This window comes from Acartia tonsa, chromosome 12 (assembly GCF_053477335.1).
Source record: "Acartia tonsa isolate MP-2025a chromosome 12, ASM5347733v1, whole genome shotgun sequence".
Classification (NCBI taxonomy): Eukaryota; Metazoa; Arthropoda; class Copepoda; order Calanoida; family Acartiidae; genus Acartia; species Acartia tonsa.
Window position 1 is genome coordinate 3,573,286 of NC_137271.1, and position 18,183 is coordinate 3,591,468.

The 18,183-nt window shown below is 31.3% G+C and overlaps 6 protein-coding genes across 8 annotated transcripts in view; all 6 read right to left on the reverse strand.

Annotated features, from left to right (window-relative positions):
• The window catches only part of LOC145333124 (uncharacterized), a 79,046-nt gene that overhangs the window by 33,289 nt on the left and 27,574 nt on the right, over nucleotides 1–18,183 (reverse strand). The window lies entirely within an intron of this gene.
• The window catches only part of LOC145333122 (uncharacterized), a 51,305-nt gene that overhangs the window by 4,504 nt on the left and 28,618 nt on the right, over nucleotides 1–18,183 (reverse strand). The gene's annotated exons all lie outside the window — the stretch shown is intronic.
• On the reverse strand, nucleotides 289–1,925 carry LOC145333114 (uncharacterized). Its single transcript, XM_080178268.1, has one exon. The coding sequence runs from the start codon at nucleotides 1,885–1,887 to the stop codon at nucleotides 445–447; it is 1,443 nt and encodes a 480-aa protein (XP_080034394.1). The 5' UTR covers nucleotides 1,888–1,925; the 3' UTR covers nucleotides 289–444.
• On the reverse strand, nucleotides 2,996–4,673 carry LOC145333123 (uncharacterized). Its single transcript, XM_080178277.1, has 2 exons — nucleotides 4,606–4,673; nucleotides 2,996–4,192 (listed from the first exon to the last, which is right to left on the reverse strand). The coding sequence occupies exon 2, from the start codon at nucleotides 4,135–4,137 to the stop codon at nucleotides 3,169–3,171; it is 969 nt and encodes a 322-aa protein (XP_080034403.1). The 5' UTR covers nucleotides 4,138–4,192; nucleotides 4,606–4,673; the 3' UTR covers nucleotides 2,996–3,168.
• LOC145333113 (uncharacterized) lies at nucleotides 6,797–11,231 on the reverse strand. Its single transcript, XM_080178267.1, has 2 exons — nucleotides 11,157–11,231; nucleotides 6,797–8,872 (listed from the first exon to the last, which is right to left on the reverse strand). Exon 2 carries the CDS (start codon nucleotides 8,817–8,819, stop codon nucleotides 7,245–7,247), a length of 1,575 nt encoding a protein of 524 aa, XP_080034393.1. The 5' UTR covers nucleotides 8,820–8,872; nucleotides 11,157–11,231; the 3' UTR covers nucleotides 6,797–7,244.
• LOC145333116 (uncharacterized) lies at nucleotides 11,462–18,174 on the reverse strand. Of its 2 annotated transcripts, none has more exons than XM_080178270.1 (3): nucleotides 18,092–18,174; nucleotides 14,847–14,913; nucleotides 11,462–14,335 (listed from the first exon to the last, which is right to left on the reverse strand). In XM_080178270.1, exon 3 carries the CDS (start codon nucleotides 14,296–14,298, stop codon nucleotides 13,027–13,029), a length of 1,272 nt encoding a protein of 423 aa, XP_080034396.1. In that variant the 5' UTR covers nucleotides 14,299–14,335; nucleotides 14,847–14,913; nucleotides 18,092–18,174; the 3' UTR covers nucleotides 11,462–13,026. The 2 variants fall into 2 exon arrangements, with proteins under 2 accessions (XP_080034396.1, XP_080034395.1); XM_080178269.1 differs by having other exon boundaries at nucleotides 11,462–14,343.

Below are 18,183 nucleotides of genomic sequence, written 5' to 3' on the forward strand. Positions count from 1 at the left end.
AGTAGTGTGAAAAAAAGTTTTCATTAAAAAAATAAGTTTAGAACTTATATCTTATTTTTTGATGAGGTGTTTTCACCCCACAAGCCCCTAGAAATTTTTTTAATATCAGACAGTGCAATATTTTATATTGAAATTCAATTTCCTTGTGTACTAACTACCACCCCCCCCCCCCCCCACCCACTCTTAATGACATCATCTCAAAACAACTTTTAAAAATCAAAAAAAGAACAAAGGGGAATTACTTCTGTAGTAAAATTACTACCATAATATTAAATATTTACATTATTGTAATTTCAACTATAGCATCTAGATACTTTAAAGCATTATCACTTGCAAAATTAGAAAGTAATAAAATTAAAGTAAAATGAATTTAAATACAGTATTAACATTATCAATAACAATTTAATTTTAATCATGAATAACAATGTCCACAGTAGCTAGGTACTAGGGCAAATCTGAGGTAAATTCTTCCCAATATTTTTTCACCAAATCTTCTTCTTCAACTTGCATTTCAACATTTTCTGTTTTTACTTGAGAAATATTAGTTTTGTCCTCTTCCTTTATAAATACTTGTTCAAATTCAGGATTATCAATATTGTTGTCACTAATATCAATATTGTTGTCACTAATATCAATATTGTTGTCACTAATATCAATATTGTTGTCACTAATATCAATATTGTTGTCACTAATATCAATATTGTTGTCACTAATATCAATATTGTTGTCACTAATATCAATATTGTTGTCACTAATATCAATATTGTTGTCACTAATATCAATATTGCTGTCACTAATATCTATATTGCTGTCACTAAGAGATATATTATTCTCCCTAGTATGTACTTCATGTGTCTTAGCATGTTTATTTCTGTTGCTTAATTGATTAAATGATTTACCACAAACACTACAGGAGTATGGTTTCTCTCCAGTATGTTTTCTCATATGACTATCTCTACTGTTTGAATGAGAGAATGATTTACCACATATTTCACATGAATATGGTTTCTCACCAGTATGTATTCTCATATGTTTATCTTTATTACCAAACTGTGTGAATGATTTTCCACATATTTCACATGAATATGGATTCTCACCAGTATGTATTCTCATATGTTTATCTTTATCACCAGACTGTGAGAATGATTTACCACATATTTCACATGAATATGGTTTCTCACCAGTGTGAGTCCTCAAATGAACAACTTTATGATGAGATTGAGAAAATGATTTACCACAAATATGACATGAGTAAGGTTTCTCACCTGTATGTGTTCTTATATGATAATTTTTGCCATGAGCTGTGGTGAACGATTTCCCACATATTTCACATGAGTATGGTTTCTCACAAGTATGTGTTCTCATATGTGTTTTCATATGTGTTTTCATATGTGATTCTTTATGTTGAAATTGAGTGAATGATTTTCCACATATTTTACAGGAATATGGTTTCTCTCCAGTATGAGTTTTCATATGACTGTCTTTATTATAAGCTGTGGTGAATGATTTTCCACATATATTACATGAATATGGTTTCTCTCCAGTATGAGTTCTCATATGCCTATCTCTACTTCCCTTTTCAGAAAATGATTTACCACATATTTCACATGAATATGGTTTCTCTCCCGTATGTGTTCTCATATGTCTATTTTTGTTGCTTGAATCAGTAAATGATTTACCACATATTTCACATGAATATGGTTTCTCACCAGAATGTATTCTCATATGTTTATTTTTTTTGCCTAGTTGAGAGAATGATTTTCCACATATTTCACACGAATAAGGTTTCTCTCCAGTATGAGTTCTCATATGAATGTCTCTATGGTAAGATGTACTAAATGTCTTGCCACAAATTTGACAAGAGTTCTTCTCTTTTTCACTATTCATTATCAATTACTGTTGAATAATTATAGATGTTTGGTCACAAATCTGAAATATGTAATGAATTTAAGATTATATTAATACAATCAAAAGACAACATAAAAGTAATTAGCTTGAATTGATCATGGGTTCTAGCAAAAGAAGTATCAGAAATTTTATTTAGTTGATTTTTCTTTGTTTTTTGGATAATTAAAAAAATCAATTAAATGCAATTATTGCTAGTTTAGGCTAATATACAGAGTGATTCTGCTTTTTCTGACATAACTAAAAGGAATATAGAAAATTATTTGTCCTTGTTCTAGGTAAAAAAAAATACATCAAATATAAAAAGGGTATTTTATTTTAACTTTAAAAATGTGGCCGCAGTGATAGGTGAAAAAAGTAATGCTAGAAAAATTAAGATAACTATTTCATATCATAAAAAAAATCTTAAATTATCAATATTAATTTAGAATATGTCTCAGAAAAGTTCTTTAACGAGTTTTAAAGATGAACAGCTTTTTCGCTACACATAAATGCATTTTTAGAAAACTGTAATTTGTAATATTTTTATATATCTCTATGGCAAATTTAGTTTTATTAATAAAATCTCTATTAATAGTGTGACATTGATAAATAAAATAATTTAACTTGTTATTTCATTTGAATATCTAAAAAAAGAAGAAAGTTATGTATAAAAGGGGGGGGGGGGCGAAAGTGACACTTTTTGAAACCAAAACTAAAAGTCAAAGGAACTCAACTAAAAAAAGAGTTACAGGTCTGAGATTTGGCATGGCAGTTGCTTTATAGGGGTACAATATGGAACTGTGAAGAAACGGCGTCGCAACCGCCGAAAACCGCCGAGAAAAGGCAAACAAAATTTCGGCAGGAAACGGCGGTTTTCGGCGGTTGCGCCGCCGTTTCTTCACAGTTCCATATTTTACCCCTATAAAGCAACTGCCATGCAAAATCTCAGACCTGTAACTCTTTTTTTAGTTGAGTTCCTTTGTTGACTTACCCCGCCATTTTACCCCCACCCCCCCAAAAAAAAAAAAAAAATTAGCTTCTCCTTAAAAAAATTTTACCCCCCCCCCGAAATAAAAAAGCTTGGACGCCCCTGCTCCCACCCCCCTATTTTAAACAAATATACGTAGTTTCATTTTTATATGACTAGATGTTAAAAGTTTTTATGATTGATAAAAACAGTTGAGAGAACTAAACATCAGATTCTTCAATCTTGAATTTTTTAATGTTCATTCTACCAATATTTCCATTATCACAAGTTTCTTCTTCTACCACACTGAAAGCTTAGTTATTATTAGCAGGCTCCTCAAGAATACACAGAGGCTCATTACTATATGTTTTCTCCTCTTTTATTTCTTCTTTCACATAACTAGGATTAATCTCCACATTTTCTGTTTTTACTTGAGAAATATTAGTTTTGTCCTCTTCCTTTATAAATACTTGTTCAATTTCAATATTATTGTCGCTAATATCAAAATTATTGTCACTTATACCAATATTTTTGTCACTAATAGCTACATTGTTTTTATGAGTCTTGACATGACGATTTTTAGAACCTGACTGAGAGAATGATTTACCGCATATATCACATGAATATGGATTCTCGCCAGTATGTGTTCTTAAATGTCTAGTCATACTGCTTGATTCTGAGAATTCTTTACCACAAATATCACAAGAATATGGTTTCACTCCAGTATGTGTTTTCATATGTCTATTTTTATCACCAGAAAGTGAAAATGATTTACCACATACATCACAGGAATATGGTTTTTCTCCGATGTGTGTTCTCACATGAGTATCTTTATGCCCCAACTGTGAGAATGACTTACCACATAAATCACATGAATATGGTCTTTCTCCGGTATGTATTCTCATATGAATAACTCTTTGATGAGGTAAGGAAAATTCTTTACTACATATATCACATGAATATGGTTTCACTCCTGTATGTGTTTTCATATGTCTGTTTTTATCACCTGAAAGTGAAAATGATTTACCGCAGACATCACAAGAATATGGCTTCTCTCCAGTATGTGATCTCATATGAACATCTCTTGTTTTCGATGTACTAAAAGTTTTACCACAAATCTGACAAGAGATCTTCTCTTTTTCACTAATTTCCGCTTTGTCAATAAAAGCAGGCTCCTCTTTAATAGAGAGTGAATCATTATAATCACTAGTTTCTTCTTCTTTTATTGTGACAGTGTCTAATACATTTACATTCTGCTCAGGCTTCTCTTTTTCACTATCCATTATTCCTCAATGTTGAATTAGATTTGATATTCCTACAGTGGCAACAGTCTCTAATCTGTAATTATTAATGAGCTAAAGATTATATTAATACAATCAAATAGAAAATATAAATATAATAAGCTTAAATGCATGGGTTCTTGATTAAGAATACGAAGTACTAGCAATTTCATTTTAGCTGATTATCCCCTACTTTTTAGGACAATATAAATATTAAATTAAATGCAATTATTGTTAAAGAAAGCTTAAATCTTGGTCCATATACATGACATATGATATACAATAGGAGGGAATATTTAGAATATTTTTAACCACTGTTAAGTCAGTGTTTTTACATAACTAAGTTTCAATAATAAATATTAGACATGCTCATTGTTTTAATTAATTTTATTTTAGCAAATATGATATATAAACTGCTATCCTATGAGGAGCTATGTTTTACCCTATTATTAACAAACTAATGATGATTACCTTAAATCTTGTGAATGAGCCTCAGCTATTATTTCACTCAGATAATATTTCATTCCATTTTTGTATCTGAAAAATGCAAGATAAATTATCAAATACAATAATTTTAAAATATTAATATTGATTTCATGACAAGTTTGAATTCTAATAACACAGTTAAGATTTTCAAGATGTGCATATTAAAGTGAAATAAAGTCTAGAATGACTTAAAAGAATAGAAATAATATTTTTCGTACAGGAAAACAATGAAAAAGGAGGAAGTCAAATCTTATCTTAGATATCAGAATTTTAGATATTAATTTTATCTACAACTACTTGTTGATTATCATCATTGTTCATTTCGTTATCAAGATAGTCATGAGGTTCTTCTTCTTTTATATTGATTGTATCATGTGTGTTGTCATTCTGAACAGGCTCCTCTTTAATAGATAGGGGGTCATCATCAAGAGTTTCTTCTTCTTTTATCATTTCTACTTTCACATTTATAATATCATCCACTTCATCCTTAGAAACAGATTCTTCCACATTTTCTACTTTTATATTTATGACTTTAGGAGTGCTATCAATATTAACTGGATCATCTATAATGTTAGAAAGGTCTTTATCAAGGGTTTCTTCTTCTTTAATTTCTTCTTTTATATTAGCTGCACAATTAACAAAGTGAACAAAATGTTTATCTTTGTGTGTTTTCATGTGTCTACTTCAATTGCCTGAATCTGAGAATGATTTACCACATATTTGACATGAATATCGTTTCTCTCCAGTATGTCTTTTTTTATGACTCAATCCTTCATCTTCAATGTGTGTTCTTTTATGTATATTTTTATAGCTCAAACGTGAGAAAGACTTACCACATATTTCACATGAATATGGTTTCTCTCCAGTATGTGTTCTCAAGTGTAATTCTTTATCACTAGATTGTGAGAAAGATTTACTACATATTTCACATGAATATGGTTTCTCACCCGTATGTATTCTCATATGTCTATCTTTATTCTGAGATGAAGAAAAGGTTTTACCACAACAATCACATGAAAATGGTTTCTCTCCAGTGTGGGTTTTCATATGTCTTTTCTCACTACTGGAAGAAGAAAATCTTTTACTACATATATTACAAGAATAAAGCTTTTCACCAGAATGTGTTCTCATATGAATATCTTTTTTTTGAGAAGTTATAAATGCTTTATCACACATATCACATGAAAATGGTTTTTCTCCGGTATGTATTCTCATATGTCTATCTTTACAGCTTTTATTTGTGAATGCTTTACCACATTCCTCACATGAAAATGGCTTCTCTCCTGTATGTGTTCTCATATGAATGTTTCTATTGTAAGAAGTAGCAAAAGTTTTGCCACAAATTTCACAAGATTGCTTTTTCTTATCGGCATTCATTATTCTTAGATTTATATTATTTCAAATTCCTACAGTGGCATCAGTCTGGAATCTAAAATATGAATTTCAAATAAATAATAGTTTTAGTTAAAAGATTCAAGTTTTGGACCTAAGATTCGTTTTTTTCAACATCAAACTTTTTGTGATTGTCTAATGCAATGGCTAAGGAGATTTAAAAGTTGGGGGAGGGAGATGTAAAGTGTTAACAAGGGTAATGGATTGGTTGGTTATAATATCCTCATATTAAGGGATTTAAAGTTAGTGAACTACATATTTTTTTCGTTTTCAATGGTTTAAACTACATTTATAGAGCATATTTGAAAATATTTCAAATTTCTACCACTTAGTTTTAAATATTAATATATTAAAATGATACTCTTGTAAAATCCCTTTAATAAGGTAACAGGATCTGTGTGTGTTTATAAAATGAACTCGCTAACCACTGAACCAATATGGTTTATCCTTTACAGGGTAGCTTATCATAGGTCCTGGGAAGGTTTTAACTATTTTTGGTAAGAGTACCACCACCCTCCCAAGAGAAATCGCCGTCCTTAAAAAAAATAACTCCCAAAAATGAATAGAAAAAATTTAAAATTAAAGTAGAGGGTTGACTTCTCCCACCCCATCAAGGGCCCCTAGAGGCCTCTAGGGGCGTATCCGCTAGTTTAATATACAATAACACATACTTGTAACAAAAGCCAAGTATCAGCAACAGTGTAAATAATTAATATAACACCTGTATTTAGAAATAAACAAAGATCACTCTTCTAGCTCTACAGTTACATCTCATCTTTTAATCTGAAAAATATAATACATTTTAGAAAACATATGAATGATTTCAAATTAATTTCTTTACAAAAACTATTTCCTATAGGTAATATTTTGGTATTAAATAGACGAAATATGGATTACGATTTACAAAGTTTAGAATCTACCTAGTCATTTCAAAGTTGACTGTGTAGTATGTACGTTCAAGAGCAAGTGATGTAAAGCAACTTCAAGCAGTAATGTAACACATTTCATTGGCTGATTTTCTAGTGCTTAATGAATTAAGTTAATGATTACAATGTTTTTGGCAAAAAAAATTAAAATGCATAGCAAGTTTAGATTCTAAATCATTAAATGCTTTGGCACAAAAGTATTAGTTTTCAAAATGTAAAGATTTTAAATAATATTTTTGAGATTTACTAAATAAGTAAGATAACAATCTCAAAAGAAGTGCCTATTTATCAATCTTAAACATTATACTATTCATTATCAAAATCTTCAATATCAATATCAGAGATATAATAACCAGTTTCTTCTTCTTTTATATGGAAAGCTTCATAAGCTTTGTCATTCTGAGCAGGCTCTTCTTTAATAGAGAGAGGGTCATTAGCAAGAGTTTTTTCTTCATTAATTTGAGTTAAATCTGAGGTAAATTCTTCCCAATATTTTTTCACTAATTCTTCTTCATTTTTTATTTCAACATTTTTTGTTTTTACTTGAGAAATATTAATTGTGTCATCTTCCTTTAACTCAGGATTATCACAACCATTTTCACTAATATCAATATTGTTGTCACTAATATCAATATTGTTGTCACTAATATTAATATTGTTGTCACTAATATTAATATTGTTGTCATTAATATCAATATTGTTGTCACTAATTTCACATCTTGTATTTATAGGATCAAGATCTTTCTCTTTAGTTTCCTCTACAACAGTTGTAATTGTTTCATCTATCTGAATTGTGAGAGGATCTTTATTAAAAGTTTCTTCTTCACTAATAGAATCAAGACTGTGTTCATTATTTATTTCTGTCAATGATTTTATTTCTAAAGGTGAAAGTTTCATTAGCTTGACACAAACTGGTTTCATTGTTGATAGACCATTGTAGTTGTACAGTCTTGTGTTTATTCCTATTTTACTCTCAATAATGGGTTTCCAGCACTTATCAGATGTATCTAGTTTCTCTTCAATGTTTTTCTGTAAATGAATGTCTCTACTTCCTTTTAGAGAAAGTTTCCTTAGCTTGACACAAACAGGTTTTATTGTTAATAGTAGACCATTGTAGCTGTATTTATGTACACTCTTATGTTTATTAACATCCAGGAATGATTTACTGCACTTGTCAGAGGTATCTAGTTTCTTTCCAGTAATATGTTTCCTCATATGAGTCTCTCTATATATTTTGTTTGAGAATGATTTACCACAAATTTCACATGAGTATGGTTTCTCTCCAGTGTGAGTTCTCATATGTAAAAGTTTACTACTTGATTGACAGAATGATTTACCACATATTTGACATGAATATGGTTTCTCTCCTGTATGTATCCTCATATGAGCATTTTTATTCTCTAATCTAGAGAACGATTTACCACATAAATCACATGAATATGGTTTCTCTCCCGTATGTTTTCTCAAATGTCTGTCTCTATTTCCAGCAGTACTAAATGATATCCCACATACATTGCATGAATAAGGTTTCTCATCAGTATGTGTTCTTATATGAGCAATCTTACCTCCTATTTCAGAAAATGATCTACCACATATATTACATGAATATGGTTTCTCACCAGTATGATATCTCATGTGGTTTAGTTTATGTCCTAATTGAGTAAATGATTTACCACATATTTCGCATAAATATGGCTTTTCTCCAGTATGAGTTCTAATATGTATATTCTTATCACCAGCCTGGGCGAATGATTTACCACATATTTCACATAAATAAGGTTTCTCTCCAGTATGTGTTCTCATGTGATTATCCCTATGGTGAGCTCTACTAAATGTTTTGCCACAAATCTGACAAGAGTTCTTCTCTTTTTCAGTATCCATTGTTCTTCTAATATTAAGGATATTTGATATTCTTACAAGTATCTCTCACAAATCTGAAATGTTAACACGTATAATTTCGAATAGTATAAAGTATTACTTTATTAATTACTAGCGGCTACGCCCCTAGAGGCCTCTAGGGTGGGGGGCGGTTTAAAAAATAGTTAAAAACCTTCCCTGGACCCATAAGAAGCTTCCCTGTTAAGAATAACCAAATCGGTTCAGCGGTGAGAGAGATCCTGCGCTACAGACAAAAAAAAGCTTACTACTTTATATAATAGGATTTCGAATTATTACTTTTATGATTTATGTTTCTTTCTGTAGTATTAAAATAGGAAACCTGCCCTAAAAATGGTAAGTAATATACTGCAGTATTATAGGTGTGTCTAATGTACGATGTCAAATAATTTTAAAAAAATTAATTGTTATAATCTGATGATTGTACTTCAATGGTATAAGTACATAAAAACACAATTCAATATCCATTTAGAATATATTTTAATAGATTTAGCTTACAGCTAGTTATATAGTTTTAACTTTTGATAATCAAGATTTTCTGTACAGTCCTTATTAAAAAAAAATACTATCAAATTATAGAATCAGAAAATTATTAGAAATTGTACATTATCAAAATACTTACCAAAAAAAATTAGACACAGTTTATTCAAGAAAAAAGCCTGTAAAAATATAGGGAAGTTTCTAGGTTAGGTTAGGTAAATGGTCTTACGCCCTGCAGAAAACCAACCTAGTCCAGGGGGGTTAGCTTCAGGTTAGTCTAATGCTAATTTTCGCTCAGAATTTGAGTTCCTTGACCTAAAAAACCTATATTTTGATATATAACAAGATATATATCAAAAATAATGCACTTAACCCCTGCGGGCCACCAACCTAGCCCGCTGGGGCTAGCTTCAGATTAGTCTAATGCTTATTTTAGCTCTGAATTTGAGTTCCTTGACCTAAAAAACCTATAATTTGATGTGTCACAACATGTATATTGGAAAAAATGCACTTAACCCCTGCGGGCCACCTACCTAGCCCCCTGGGATCGGTCCCCAACTTGCTGAATCATCTTAAATAATGTCCTTATGAATAGATACAGTGTATTTAAGTTAAAACCCTAAGAAAACACAATTTAAGGTAAGTTTCCACATCAATATAGACCAAATAAAGCCTAAAAACCCCATTTCCGCAGGGTTTTTCTTACCTAACCTAACCTAAAAATAAAAATTTTTGGATTTTTTTGCCATTTAGATGTAATACCTATAGGACTAGGCTTATATACCAAGTTTGAAGGGTCTAGCTCAATATTTAGACCATTTTGCTCACGGATTAAGAATAGATGTCATTACGCACCCCCCCCTTTGTAATAGTTGCAATATCCCTTTAGAATCTAGGCCGGGACCTAATTAATGGCCAGGTTTCCTATCCCTTATCCCTGGATTATATAAAGAACCCAGAGAAAGAAAAATCCATTTCTTAATTGGAAGATTTTTGAAATATTTTTTGGATGATATTTTAAAGGGATAGTTGCATGAAGTGCATTTCAGAAAAATGATTTGAAGCAAAAGTTACAAGTGTACCATTTTAATATAATATACAATTTTGTATTACAATAAATAACAAACAATTACGCACCACTAAAATAGTCATCATTCTGTTTCTTTTTGGAAAACAGGACAGCCATTTAAGTTGCATATATCCAAAAAATATGATTTTCAAGTCTTGATATCTTTAAAATTACCTGGTAGAAAATAGAAATTCTTTCAAATATATGTCCTATAGATGTAGTTTAAAACAATTAAACAGAAAAAATATGCAGTTCACTAAATTTAGAGTTAAATGCACTTCGTGGAAATACCCTTTCCAGATAGTTGTTGATGGTGAAATCCTAAATCTGTCAGAGAGCGTAATAGTTCTAGAGGAAAGGAAAGACAAACTTAAAATCTGTCTATGTAGGAATGTTATTTCTTATCACTGCCATGGTAATAAATGACTTTTTTTTGCTCAAGGGCATAAAGGATGGAGCAATAGCAATTTGAAATAATATAATTAATCAAAAGATTAGTTTTATGTAATATTACAGATTCATGGAAGTTATTAAAAACAGAATAGATATATGTATGTTTCATAGGTACCTATAAAAGTGATATTTTAAAAACTAAAGTTGAACTAAATTAAAAGTTAATAATTTAGAGCTTGAAATTCATCATTATAGAATAGAATGTTATTTTAAATAATTATTATTTAATTACATTGACAGAAGAAAAAGTCTGAAATAGTTTTACTAATTAAAACTCTATTTTGTAAAATTATTAATTACAGTAAACACATTTTACTCACCTCCAGCTCTATCTAGTTTCATCCACACTTCTTATTTATTCTTCTCATTTATTTCATTGCAGTTTTTATTATTCTGAAAAAAAATATGATATTTTAACATATGAAGTAGGTTCTGTACATAACTTAAAATACAAAAGAATTTGAAGAACTTTGAACTTGCTACTTTCTTTGGTAAAATAATAATACATTTAACTATCACATCCTAACTTATGAAGTGTGTATTAAACATAATAAAAAATACATAAAATTAAATCTATCATTCAGCAAATTGAATTAAGCAGGAAAAATTTTAAAGTGAAGTTTTTAACAAAATATTTTTGAAATCAAAGCAATAGCATAAAGAACAAGAAGTTGCATTTAAATGCCAAAAATAAATTAACAAGAATAGCATACAACAAAATAGAAAGAGTAACAGACAGATTAAAATATATCAAGAACTAGACATTGGGTTCTTCAAGTTTACAGTCTTTTATATTTTCATAAAGCTCTGTATGATCACTATTGTCACTCTCATAAAGATAATCCCCAGTTTCTTCTTCTGTTACATTAACATCTGCATCAGCTTTGTCAATGAAAGCACGAAGTGCATTTTAAAAAAAATAGTGAAATGTAATTTTTTTTCTATTTTAAATAACGTAGTAATGCATAATAGCATTTACTAGTAAATAGAACTTCAAACTTTTTAGACAACAAAATACACATAACAAAGAATGACAAATAAAATATATAGTATAGTACTTAGAGTAGTGAACTTATTATATGTCTTAGTAGAATATATTAGGCATTTGATAGATATGATTATGTGATAAAGAATTTTAACATTGACCTGACAAAACTTTTTTTAATTGACAATATTTAAAATTGATTTGCCACATAAATTACACGAGTATGGTCTATTTTATATATATATATATATATATGTATATGGTTAGTCGGTATTTCCGCGTGAGATAATGTGTATATTGTAAGTAAACCGGACGGTTTTCTTAATTTTTTAAAAAGTATCTATAGAAAACCTGTCCTATGAAGAAGCGGACGTTATTTTTTCTGTTTTTAAGTAACTTGACCCAAGGGGAACCCCTGTTCAATTTTTTTATAATTCTTGTGAAATATGCGGCAATTCATTCTCTAATACTGGTGTTTTGGCTATACATATTAGTAAAAAAATAGACCATTCTCATGTAATTAATGTGGCAACTCACTTTAACTTATTTAGATATTGTCAAATAAAAAAAGTTCGGTTAGGTCAATTTTAAAAATTCTTTAACAGATAATAATATCTATCCAATGCCTAATATATTCTACTAAGACATATAAAAGTTAACTTCTCTAAGTACCTTAACTCTTCACTTTGTGGAACTATCCCTTTGAGGTAAATTCTTCCCAATATTTTTTCACAAAATATTCTTCTTTAACTTCCATTTCACCATTTTCTGTTTTTACTTGTGATTTATTTATAAATGATTTTTGAACTTATGTTGAACTTATTTTAGTTGGATAATTTCCAACATGTAGGCATTTGATTTTATTGAATTTGATCCAGTACAGCCAATTTAATGATGCCAACAATACCTCCTTAGATTTAACACTACTTCAACTTAAGAGCCATATAATATAAAAAAAAACATATTATCAACATATCAATATTTTAAATATAGGCAGCCTAGGATGTGTATAGAAGACTGACAAGATAGAAGATAAATTTTACTTATATCTAAATCTAGGCTATAAATTCTTTTATTTGACTTTCAAAATAATGATTTTAAAATATCTATTTAATTTGGAAATCTAAAACTTGATTTAAAAAATAAAAAAAAAACACCAAAAAAGATTATAATTTTGTGTTCTTAAATAACAATAATAAAATATTTTAATTATCACCAGTTCCTTCTCCTTTTACATTGACAGTCTCATAAATATTATCATTCTGAGCAGGCTCCTCTTTAATAGACAAAGAATCATTACCAAGAGTTACTTCTTCCTTAATTTCATAATGAGCAGCCACCTCTTTTATTGAGAGAGAATCATTATCAAGTGTTTCTGCAATTTCTTCTTTTATATTTTCACCACAATCAACAAAGTCAACAGTTTGTTCACTATCCATTGCTGCGTTTTTGTCATTGTGTGTCTTCATGTGTCTACTTTTATGACTTGATCGTGTAAATGCTTTTCCACATATACCACATGAATGTGGTTTCTCTCCTGTGTGTGTTTTCATATGTCTGTTTTTATGCTCATTTCGAGCGAATGCTGTACCGCAAATATCACATGAATAAGGCTTCATTTCTACAACGACATTCATGATATTAGGAGATTCATCATAATAATCAGGCTCATCCTTAATTGTAAGAAGTTCGCTATCCTCTTCTTTAATTTCTTCTTTTACATACTTTCCACAATCAATAAAGTCAGCAATTTGTTCGCTGTCTATGGTTTCATTTTTGTATAGTGAATTTTCTTCGGTGTGTGTTCTTTGATGTACATTTCTATAGCTAGAACGTGAGAAAGATTTCCCACATATTTCACATGAATATGGCTTCTCACCAGTATGTGTTCTAAAGTGCGATTTTTTATCCCCAAGTGTTGGAAACGATTTACCACATATTTCACATGAGTATGGTTTCTCTCCGGTATGTATTTTCATATGTCTATTCTTATCACCTGATGTAGTAAATGATTTACCGCATACATCACATGAATATGGTTTCTCTCCAGTATGAGTTCTCATATGGATGTTTAATATACCTAGTTGAGAGAATGATTTGCTGCATACCTGACATGAATATGGTTTCTCTCCAGTATGAGTTCTCATATGGACATTTCTTTTGCCTAGTTGAGAAAATGATTTTCCACATATGTCACATGAATATGGTTTTTCTCCAAAATGTGCTCTCATGTGTTTATTTCGCGAGGCTAAGTCTGAGAATGATAAGCCACATACATCACATGAATATATTTTCTGTGAATGAGTTTTCATATGAGTATCTTTATGAATCAATTGTGAGAATGATTTTTCACATATTTCACATGAATATGGTTTCTCTCCGGTATGTATTCTTATATGCCTGTTTTTACTTTGAGAAGTAGTGAATGTTTTGCCACAAATCTGACACTCATGCTTCTTCTTCTCTTGAGTTTCCATAATTATCCACTGTTATTATTCCTTCAGTAGTGTAAGTCTTAACTCCTAAATATAAAATCCTATGAGATTTTTTTTCTATCAAATAATGGCTTTCTGCACCTTCCCAAATTCGTCTTGGGGAGTAGAAGGGAACAAAAAATCGTCTTAAAAAATAGCTAGAGAAATCCTGAAATAACTGTAAAATTCAGATGGTTTCTGCAAAATCCATTGATTTTGAAAGTTGTTTTCTCTGATAGGTTCAATATTTCAAAAATTCTTATTCCTCCCTTCAAAGCGAATTTGTTAAGGTGCATAAATCTATATTTTGAAAGAAAATAAATTTGCCCCCCAATCCCCAATTTGTGGTCAAAAATATTTTTTCTTAACATTTTTTTATATGATGTTTAAACAGTAGATGTTAGTAACACTTTAAAATCATTATAAAGTTATATTCCTTTAACAATATCAAATTGATTGTTTCAACTGATAGTTATATCTTATTGATATACTGATGTACGAAATTCAATGCCTTATTAATAAAAGGAATGATGTTAATGAAAGTTACTTACCTAAAATAATATGAAATCTAGAGACCACAGTTCTAATTGGTACAATCAACAATATTTCCTCGCCAGACTAAAAGGGGGGGTTTTTTAATGCAACCATCTCGTAATCAGTGATTAAATGGCACTTAGAATTCGAATTTCGATCTGAAATTTTTCATGAGTAATCCTTGGTAGGTCTATTTTCCCTAAATCGAACAAAAAGTTGGAAAAGTAACGGCTGGCAGCTCAGCCGTTTAGCCGTTTTTTGCCTATTTTCAGGGCAAATTCATCATTAATTACGTAGGATCAACTTTTAAAAACATATTTTGGGTTTAATTCATGGTAAATAATAGCTATAACCATTTTTAATCAACTTTTAAAAACTTATTTTTGGTTTTATTCATGATAAATGATAGCAATAACCATTTTTTAAATTTCTAGTACCAGCTGCTAAACGGCTAGAATCGGCTGAAAACGGCTGGGAGCTGCCAAGAGTATGAAGGGTAGATATGGCTTGTGACGTATCTAGGAGTAGGTTTTTATGGCTGCTGAGCTCAAAAATACTACCAAAAATAGTGGCCGCCCATCCATATGGCAGCTGGGTAACAGCTGCAGCTCAGCTGGGAGTGGCCAAGAGTAGAATGAGTAGATAGGGCTTGTGACGTGTCTAGGGTTAGGTTTTAATGGGTGCTGAGCTCAAAAATACTACCAAAAATAGTGGCGGCCCATCAATATGGCAGCTGGGTAACAGCTGCAGCTCAGCTGGGAGCGGCCAAGAGTATAATGAGTAGTTAGGGCTTGTGACGTGTCTAGGGGTAGGTTTTTATGGGTTCTAAGCTCAAAAATACTACCAAAAATAGTGGCGGCCCATCCATTTGGCGGCTGGGTAACAGCTGCAGCTCAGCTGAAAGCGGCCAAGAATAGAATGAGTACATAGGGCTTGTGACGTGTCTAGGGGTAGGTTTTTATGGGTGCTGAGCTCAAAAATGCTACCAAAATTAGTAATGGCCGCCTTCCATATGGCAGCTTGGTAACAGCTGCAGCTCAGCTGGGAGCGGCCAAGAGTAGAATGAGTAGATAGGGATTGTGATGTGTCTAGGGGTAGGTTTTTATGGGTGCTAAGCTGAAAAAAAACTACCAAAAATAGAAGCGGCCCATCAATATGGCAGCCGGGTAACAGCTGCAGCTCAGCTGGGAGTGGCCAAGGGTAGAATGAGTACATAGGGCTTGTGACATGTCTAGGGGTAGGTTTTTATGGGTGCTGAGCTCAAAAATACTACCAAAAATAGTAGTGGTCCATCCATATGGTTGCTGGGTAACAGGGGTAGGTCTGAGCTCAAAAATACTACCAATAATAGTGGCGGCCCATCCATTTTGCAGCTTTGTAGCAGCTGCAGCTCAGCTGGAAGCAGCCAAGGGTAAAATGGGTACATAGGGCTTGTGACGTGTCAAGGGGTAGGTTTAAATGGGTACTAAGCTCAAAAAAAACACCAAAAATAGTGGATACCCATCCATATGGTTGCTGGGTAACAGCTGCAGCTGTGCAGTAAGCTGTTGTTTAAGCTATAAGCACTTTTTGGGACTATTGAAGGATAACCAAATATTGAATATTTCAGTATTGATTTAGTTGTTAAACAGCTGAAATTGGCTGAGAACAGTTACCAACAGATAAAGGTAAAAGTTTAAGACAAAGCTTGTGATGTGTGGGGTAAATCTTTATAGGTGCCAAGCTTATTAATACTCCCCAAAAATAGAAAGGCCCATCCATATGGCATCAAGGTAACGGCTGCTGCTCAGCTGTAGCTGTTACCCAGCGGCCATAATGATGGGCCCCAACTATTATTGGTAGTGTTTTTGAGCTCAACACCCCCATAAAAAGTTATAAACCTACCCCTAGAAATGTTACATGCTATATCTACAACATATACTTTTGACTGTTGATAACTGTTTTCAGACGTTTTTGGTAGTTTTCAGTGAAATCTAGAAATTAAAAAACTGTTACTAGTAATATGTCCATGAAATGAAGTTATAATGTTAATTGGGAGAAGTTTAATTCTACTGAAATAATAAATTTTGTGATATTCTTCACACGTCACAAGCCCTATGTACTCATTTTACTCACAGCTGAGCTGCAGCTGTTACCCAGCTGCCATATGGGCTGCCACTATTTTTGGTAGCATTTTTGAGCTCAGCACCCATAATAACCTAACCCTAGACATGTCAGAAGCCCTATCTACTCATTCTACTCTTGGCCGCTCCCAGCTGAGCTGCAGCTGTTACCCAGCTGCCATATGGATGGGCGGCCACTATTTTTGGAAGTATTTTTGAGCTTAGAACCCATAAAAACCTACCCCAGCCGTTTTCAGCCGGTTCTAGCCGTTTAGCAGCTGGTACTAGAAATTTAAAAAATGGTTATTGCTATCATTTATCATGAATAAAACCAAAAATAAGTTTTTAAAAGTTGATTCCTACGTAATTAATGATGAATTTGCCCTGAAAATAGTCAAAAAACGGCTAAACGGCTGAGCTGCCAGCCGCTACTTTTCCAACTTTTTGTTCGATTTAGGGAAAATAGACCTACCAAGGATTACTCATGCAAAATTTCAGATCAAAATTCGAATTCTAAGTACCATTTAATCACTGATTACGAGATGGTTGCATTAAAAAACCCCCCCTTATAAAACTAATGTGAATATAAACTACAAAGAACTTATTAAAATGTTATATAAAGAAATTGTAGAGTTGACTCGTTGTGTTATCATGACATGTATAAACATGTACATAATAATGATTATATCACGTGGGAAGCTATCATAAAAGTTAACATTTTATAAGGCAAAAGATTTAGGATTTAGTTTGTTATTGAATCCGAATAAAACATTAAGTTTTGGGTTCTCCTGGCCTTGTGAGTGAAAGCACCATAAGGGCGCTCGACTGGAGACCATTGTTTTAGATGATTAAATTGACATACAAATGACGAGGAATAATTAAAATTGGTGGAATAAGTGAAAAAAGGTATAAGAATGTATAAGATGATTCTGAATATTCGTATCACAAAAATAGAAGTTACTAATTTTGGACTTGACAACTATTTTTTAGGAACCTTAGCTTGTAGTATATTGCCAGTCAAAATTCTTTATTATTTATTTCAATACTTTTTTCATGGATATTTTCTGAATAATGATTATCTTAATTTGGCTGAAATAATACCTATTGGACAAAAAAGTATTTCCAATTTTGATTAACAAGAATAAAACCTTTCTACTCACCTCTGTTTCCTTACTATTAACTATAATCTACAGACACAGTTCCTACTTTTTCTCCTCATATATTTCATTACATTTATTAATCTGAAAACAAA

Coding starts and splice junctions, on each gene's coding strand:
- LOC145333114 (XM_080178268.1), bottom strand. CDS start 1,887: ATGAATAGTGAAAAAGAGAAGAACTCTTGTCAAATTTGTGGCAAGACA.
- LOC145333123 (XM_080178277.1), bottom strand. CDS start 4,137: ATGGATAGTGAAAAAGAGAAGCCTGAGCAGAATGTAAATGTATTAGAC.
- LOC145333113 (XM_080178267.1), bottom strand. CDS start 8,819: ATGGATACTGAAAAAGAGAAGAACTCTTGTCAGATTTGTGGCAAAACA.
- LOC145333116 (XM_080178270.1), bottom strand. CDS start 14,298: ATGGAAACTCAAGAGAAGAAGAAGCATGAGTGTCAGATTTGTGGCAAA.